General features: G+C 39.5%; 1 protein-coding gene across 1 annotated transcript in view; it reads right to left on the reverse strand.

The window, feature by feature from the left end:
• DSCAM (Down syndrome cell adhesion molecule) overlaps positions 1 to 7,279 on the reverse strand; it is a 413,961-nt gene that overhangs the window by 52,105 nt on the left and 354,577 nt on the right. Inside the window, exons 22-24 of the mRNA XM_009891369.1 lie at positions 4,366 to 4,483; positions 3,378 to 3,541; positions 1 to 61 (exon numbers count right to left, since the gene is read on the reverse strand). The exon at positions 1 to 61 is cut by the window's left edge and continues 44 nt beyond it. Coding sequence (XP_009889671.1) covers positions 1 to 61; positions 3,378 to 3,541; positions 4,366 to 4,483 — 343 coding nt within the window. The remainder of the gene's footprint in view (positions 62 to 3,377; positions 3,542 to 4,365; positions 4,484 to 7,279) is intronic.

A 7,279-nucleotide genomic window follows, 5' to 3' on the forward strand; every position in this document is an offset into this window, starting at 1 on the left:
GAAAGAGTGATAGAGGAAGATGTAGTTTTGGATACAGTGAGTCTTGGCTGGTCTGGTGGAACTAGATGGGAAACGGTTAAAAATAGAAAATAGATTCAAATGATTAGATGAGATCTTAATCCCTTCTAACAGTCATTTATCAAATAACTGTTTTGAGTTGCAAAAAATGCAAATTATTTCTGTCAAAGTGTCTGTTTAGCTGACATCCTTGGTTAAGACAAGAGCAGACAAGCTCTCATTTTTTTGTATTTAATTTTCTACACAATTTTGTCTTTCAGTTCTTAACCCTTGCTTTTTTCTGTTTTTTCTTTGTATATCTGTCCTGTCAGACCTAAATAGCATATGAGCTACCCAGCCATTATTTTTCATTCTTTTCCATACCTGTTTTAGGGACAAACTGAATTTTTAGTGGCGGGAACAGATGTCCACTTGTAAATGATGCCCAACTCATGTATGTGTTTACAGGCTATTATGGCAAAAGTTTAAAAAAAAAAAAAAAGGTGCAAAACAAGAGTTTCTGCAAATGTAACTGTGAGTGCTAACTAGGTAGCATAGTTAGATCTGTGATCGGAGGCAGATGCATACCTCTCCCAGATCACACCATCTATTCGTTGAGACTATTGGTATAAAGACACAACTCTATCAGCAAAGGCTGAACAAACAGGGAAACACTTCTGTTCTGCTGCTCCTCATAAATATTATGGTTATATCTAAACTGTTGGACATAAGAACCTCATGGTTCCCAGGACCAGCTCCTGACAGAGCACAGGAGTAAGACAGACGTCTCATCTCCCACCCTCTGCCCAGTGTCCAGTTTCCTTAAGAGGAAAATCCAGAACGAAAGGGCAGAGAAGAGGCCATGCTATATCCCAACAAGTCACACAGGGTAGGGAGAACAGGGATTGGGAATTGGGAAAGGGAATTAGGACTGGAAATGGGATTGGGAACAGGAACAGTTTAGACTCAGCCTAAGTGACCCCAGATTGCATCAGTGTATAGCAGTTGGGTTTCCAGAGCTCAATGCCCAGGGGCAGAAAGTGACAGAGTAGCCAGCTCTCTCTTCACCTTGACAAATCCATCATGAGTCTATCATGTAAAAGTTGTCTACTGAGCCAATATGATCATATCCTTGTTACAGTCTGGACAGCTCATCTTTGAACTCTGCCTGAACCATTTAGCTAGCCCTGTTGTACAAGTGAGGTAACCAACCATGGCACAAAAATAGTAAGGCTGTGGAGGATAGTGTTTGCCAAAAAAAAGAGATGAATGGCAAGTAAAATTCCAAACAGAGAGTGTAATTAGTATTAAAGACCTGAAGGGTAAATATTTACTAACACTTCACCCGAGTGCTTTACATATGCAATTCTAGGTTCAGAAATTGAAAGGGAGAGAAAGGGAAGTTTCTGTCTTAAATGCTTTGCACTGCTCTGGTCATGCATAGCAGTACTGTGTCTGGCTCTTCTTATGGGTTATTTTCTGAACAAGTGCTACTAGAGGTTACTCCAAGCTCCTCAGAAACATAGACAAAATTGAGCGTAGCTGTCTCAAGAGCAAGGAGCGAGGCATTGACAGTGTCCATCATGGAAAGGGATCTGAGAAACAGCAGCAAAGCTGGGATGGAAAGCCAGGGAGGAGAGACACCTCATCTGGTCACTGACACTGCAGGAGTGGGAAGGGGGTCATGGTGTTGGTGACTGCTGCTGGCAGGAGCTGTTATTTCCCTGCCTTAGATACTGCTCAACAGACACCAGCCTGTAGGTGAGGCGGGACCGAAATCACTAATGCTCTGTTGTGTTCATCAGTCAGCTGCCAGAGGATGCTGCCTACTTTGCCTGTGTTTAAGGAGTAGCTCTACCTGCAGAGTGAAACTCCAGGAAAAGCCCCCTGTGGCAGTTCAAGTTCAAATCATCACATCCCAAAGTAACGAGTGCTGATGTGAAGTGGAGGCTGCTGGTTTACAGCTACAGACTAGTTCAAAGACAAGTTGATTCTACTGCCCTCACAGAGCTAAACAGTGCTGAGGAAAACAAAAAAGATGGTTTATATTCTAAAGGAAAATTCCCTATGTAAGATGGATTTGTTCCATTATTCTGACTGACTTGGCTGAATCCATGGAGAGACACTGCACACACTACACTGTGAAAGATTTATTGTATAACCTTTCATCACAACTTCAACCTACCTACAAAAGATGGTGGTCCCACATATTAAATGCCAGTCTTTCTCTGTCCCTCAGGGAAGTAATATTGATTTGCTTTGAGTTACTGCAGTTCAATAACAGCAAGGATATGCAATTATGAAAGTACTTAGTGAAATATAAATATGAGGTTTCCATTTGGTACTGTTTTTTGTCCATACTTCCTGTTGTGGTCATGCTTCAAGCATTGCAGAAGAGCATCTTCAGGCTCTGTGATTGTAAGTAACTTAATATATGCCGTGGCATTGGTTTCAAAGCTTAGTGGAATGGTTTATGCATAGACAGTTGCATTGTGGTTGAAACAATCTCTTTCTGTGTTCTGGTAGGTTTGCACTAGAGATTAAGATTGCATTTTGAGGAACAGGAGAGTGACTGGCCGCAGCATGGCCCACATTCCCAGCTCAGTAATTTGCCTCTCTCTGGTACAACAATTTGCAGTCAATTGAAGCACTCTTAGGATCTGCTTTAGTGTAAGTGAGCAAGGAAATCTCCTGCATTGTGAAGTCATGGTATGTGAATACACATAACTGTTAATGTGTATTCCTATATTGTCATTGCTTTTATGCATATTAACACTGTAACGAATACATAATATACATTTCAACATGCATATAGAAAGTAGCTGGTAAGATGCACTAGGTGAAGGTATAATGATGTCTCATTTTAAATGCTTCCTCGTATTCACTATCAATAAAATTCTGCTCTTGCATAATGAAGTTTTTGTCCAAGGTCTCAGTACAGAGGCAAATTTCTGTTGATAGCTTTTCAGAAGCTAAAGCAAAGGCCTTCAGCTCTTTCTGAATTTTGCAATATTTAAATGATAGATGTAATATTTGTAAGGAGACGGTAGAAGCTAACATTTTCTGTGTGAAAAACTAGAAAATAACTGAGTGCAAACACTCAGTTGTCAATCTGACAAAAGCTTACATAGAGACTTAACTGCAAGTGTGTGAATTGTTCCATCAAAAGCAAATCATTTGCTATATCATAAAACGTTGATGGCTGAGGCATAATGACCTGCATAATATTTTATTTATTAATTTGGAAGAATGAAACTTGTATTAATACACTTTAATACTAATATTTTACATACACTTGCAAACAGACATACCTATGCATTATCGGCACATAGCCATTAATAGATGTGATAACAATTATGAGATAGATCCAATAATCTTACCTTGTACCTGCAAATTCAAAATTATTTCATCTGATCCCCAGTTATTACTGGCCACACAACTGTAGTATCCAGAGTCTTCTGCTTTCACAGTACGGATGACAAAGCTGCCATTGCTAAAGATGCTTCGTCGCCCATCAATCATCACTAGACTGGGTGTCCCGTTACTACCTCACAGGAAACAAAGTGCATACATTAAAGAAGTTACAATCAAAATTACTCAAAATTGGATATTTTTTTTTAAGCAACTAAGAATGGAAAGAAAAAGGAAGGGTGTGTCCTCTTTAATAAAGACAGCAAAGGAATATCTTCTGTTGGGAAACACCTATCATTGGCTTAAAGAACACACATATCCTGGCCCAAATTTGAGTGAAAATGGAAATTTGCTCCTTCCTTAACTCTCTGCTATTACATCAAAGTGCCAAAATAAGAGTAAAAGGCAGTTCTTGGCTACAAACTCCATCCTTATAAAATAATAGCTATTTGTATCAATGCACGTGGTGGTTTCATAGCACTGTGGTATCATTACTTACACAGTGCTTGGATGAAAACTATTGTCCATGTGTGTTTCCAAGTGAGTCTGTCAAACTGTGAAACTAAAAATCAAAACAGAATAACAGAAAACAAGGGATGTGCAAGACATGTACACTGCACTCCACAGCACGATTCAATGCATCAGGCATTTTGCTTTCTCCGACTAAAACTATTCTGTGTGCATGAAGTTAAAACAGAAAAGGTTCTTAGGTTTTATGTTTTAAATGTTTACCTTTACCCCTTCCTCTTAATTTTTCCTCCCTTTTGATACCTTCTAACCATCACAGCCAATTAGTTTTAGTTCAAGGAATTTCTGAACTCCTCATCTACTGTGACTGTGTGCAGTCCCTGCAAACAGTCCTTCTTCCCGACAGTCAGCCAGGATCACCCTTGTTGCAACCCACAGGATTTTAAGGAAATGGGCTTTATTTGAGCTATACATTTAGTTGCTGGTTACCTATCCTTCATCCATTTGACTGTTGGAGCTGGGTCTCCCACGGCTTTGCAAGGGAGAACAATGTCCTTCATCCAAGGAGTTGTCACTGTGCCGCTGAATGTCAAAATCCTGGCAGGAGCTGAGCAAGAGAAAACAATAAAGGCTGAGATGAGATCTTCATTCATATAGCCCTTGGAAGCAAAACACAGACAGTTTGGTGGAAAACCAAACCACTCTGTTTCAAGCTGTGTTTTTAGGAAACTAATTCCTTTTAAATCATAATATCAGCTATTCAAGCAAAAATATTATAGTTTTCATATCTGGAAGACAAGTACCTAAAAGAGATGAGGTGGACAACTGGAACAGTCCTTGTGGAGAAAAAGAGCAAAACCAGTTATTGATCATCTTACTGATTTTTCATATATTCCATAGTAAAAATTATGGGTGAAAATTATGTCCAAGGGACAAGGTTTCTCTCCAAACTTCCAGCAGAAAGTGTCCACAGTACACTGGTATCTTACAATAGCTAAATTATTGATAAATCACTGTTACAACACCTGTGGTATTAAGCAAAATAAACCTTTATGTACTAACATGTTAGTACATTGCAAAGAGTCTATCTGAAGACCACAAATGTGAAAAAACCCTTAAGTCAGTTTAATTTGTGTCAGCTCTCATATCACCTAAATATTTCAACAAAAATGTCACTCCTGTAGTTTCAGTTTATAATATACAGGAACACTCGGGTAGTGTTAGAGCTTCATTGTATGTTACTACTCAAAAACGATCCTTGACAGAAATAGACTTCTTATTGGCCTCTAAATATACATTTCAAAGGCACATACTGAATACAGATACACAAAATACTGTATTTTTAATCCTGATCTACTTCAGTCATGCACACTTATCAGAATTTATTCTTAATAATCCATTTTGCACCAATTAGAAAGACATGAAAATGAGAGCCAGCATCAAATATAACTGGGACAGTTTGTCTCAAAAAAAAAAAAAAATCATGCATAAGAGAACAGGCCTTGAAGAGTTAAGGGAATGTACTTGAGCAGGCTGCAGTAGGAATTAAGATATCCATAAAAAGAAAAGCTTTCATTGATTATACAATCAGTTTGGACTGTGTTCCTATGTTATCTTCAAGTGTTGCTGAAGACTAAGCTTCTTGAGAGATTTTGCTCTGGCCAAAATTTTGACTGAAAACACAAGAGGTAGCTGCTTAAAGATTTAGGGTAATGGATAAAGTCAAGGGTAGGTTAACAGGGCAACATTACTTTCCTAACAGCCAAGCATTGACTTATTCCGTCCTGGCTAAACAACAGCTGAAGACCTGTGGCTCCCTCCTTCTGGCAGCTCTGATGGTTAGCCCCGGCGGGAGGGTGCTGCGGCGTGCACTGCCCTGAGGAGGTGGTACACCAAAATGATGCAAAGATGCTGGTCAGTCAGCCAGTCTCATGATACAGCCTTGTTTTCCACTGTGGCATTCCTAAGGCCCTATTTTCTAGAAAAGATTTGCACAGGCCTATACCACCATAAGCCATGGGTTAATTAACCAAGGTAACCGAAACAGAAAAATGCTTAGTCTACCCAGAGACATGGTGTGAAATGCTGACTCCACTGAAGTTAGTGTTAGAAGGTTCATTTGTGTCCAGTGGTGCCAGGTTTCCCTTGCAGGAGATGCCTAAAGGTACTCATGCCATCTTTAAAAAGCAGCAGGAGATGCTGTCAGCTGTAACTACCTACAAAACACATCTGTAAGCATCTGGACTGCTCCTGGTAGCTGCAGGTCATGCTGAGCAATGGTGGTTAGAAACTGGAATTTCTGTTCCATGCAAAATTCCCTGTGTAACATGAAGCCTGAAAGCTCATCTAAAATGAACTCTTAATCCTTTTCTCCTTGGCTTTCCCACGTCTCCAGTGTTCCTCAAAATATCCAGCTGTTTCCAACTGCTGGCAGCTACTTCAGGACAAAGCATATGTAATGCAGGAATCCCGCTGAAGCCTTCAGTGTGACATGGCACCACCGTTAGAAAACTTTCTGTGATATCCCTTTATTTTTAGTAGTTATTTCAACAGTGAATTCTTCCTTAAGTCATAGGTTGGGTATCAGATCGCCAAAGCATGACATTTGTGTTGTAGCTCCTGGTTTTCAACATCCTGTGTCCTGCATTTTGCAGTGATGTGTGGAAGTAACACAAAGCTCACAGAAGCCTAAGCCAGTGGTAAGATCACGGACCATAACTCAGAAATGCACATTACAAAATCATACCACACTATATTTGTGAAAGTGCCCACAGCTTTATATGCATTATCTTATTCCTCTCATGTACTAAGTACATTTAAAAGAGATGGTAAAACAGCACGAAAATTCTTAACTCCAATTTTCTTTATAGTTTAACTTCTAATAATGCCCTGAGACTGCTAATGGGTACACAAACAAAAGAAAACTAGAACAAAAATAAATGTCTAGTGAAATTTGCCTGAAAACAATAGGTTTGAAACACTGGCAGGTATTCATGGGGTTAAAATACATTGGATGTCAGAGACCTCTCCCTTTTGACCCAAGGGAGCTTTACTCACCATGTGGGTAATTCAGCTGCAGGGTTTACTGCTTTGCTATTGAAGCTACCCAAATGCTTAGCGACTACCCCCCAGCCTTATGTTACATGGCACGGCACTGGGTTAGGACTGTGTCTGTTCCTATTTTTTGCCAATTACACAATCGTTAATTGAAGGTAAAGAGGTGCCTTCACAGAACAGTGCACTCTCTTATGCTACGCAGTTTCCTGCGTATTTGCCTGTTTAAATTTTGAATCCTATTGCCTACACTTACTGTCATAGAATAAGAAATAGGCAGAAATTCTTTGCAAGAAGCCATAACACAGTTTTCTTTTTTTTTTTTCTCTAGAGGACACAACTGAATTTT

This window comes from Charadrius vociferus, unplaced genomic scaffold (genome assembly GCF_000708025.1).
Source record: "Charadrius vociferus isolate BGI_N301 unplaced genomic scaffold, ASM70802v2 scaffold298, whole genome shotgun sequence".
NCBI classification, from domain to species: Eukaryota; Metazoa; Chordata; class Aves; order Charadriiformes; family Charadriidae; genus Charadrius; species Charadrius vociferus.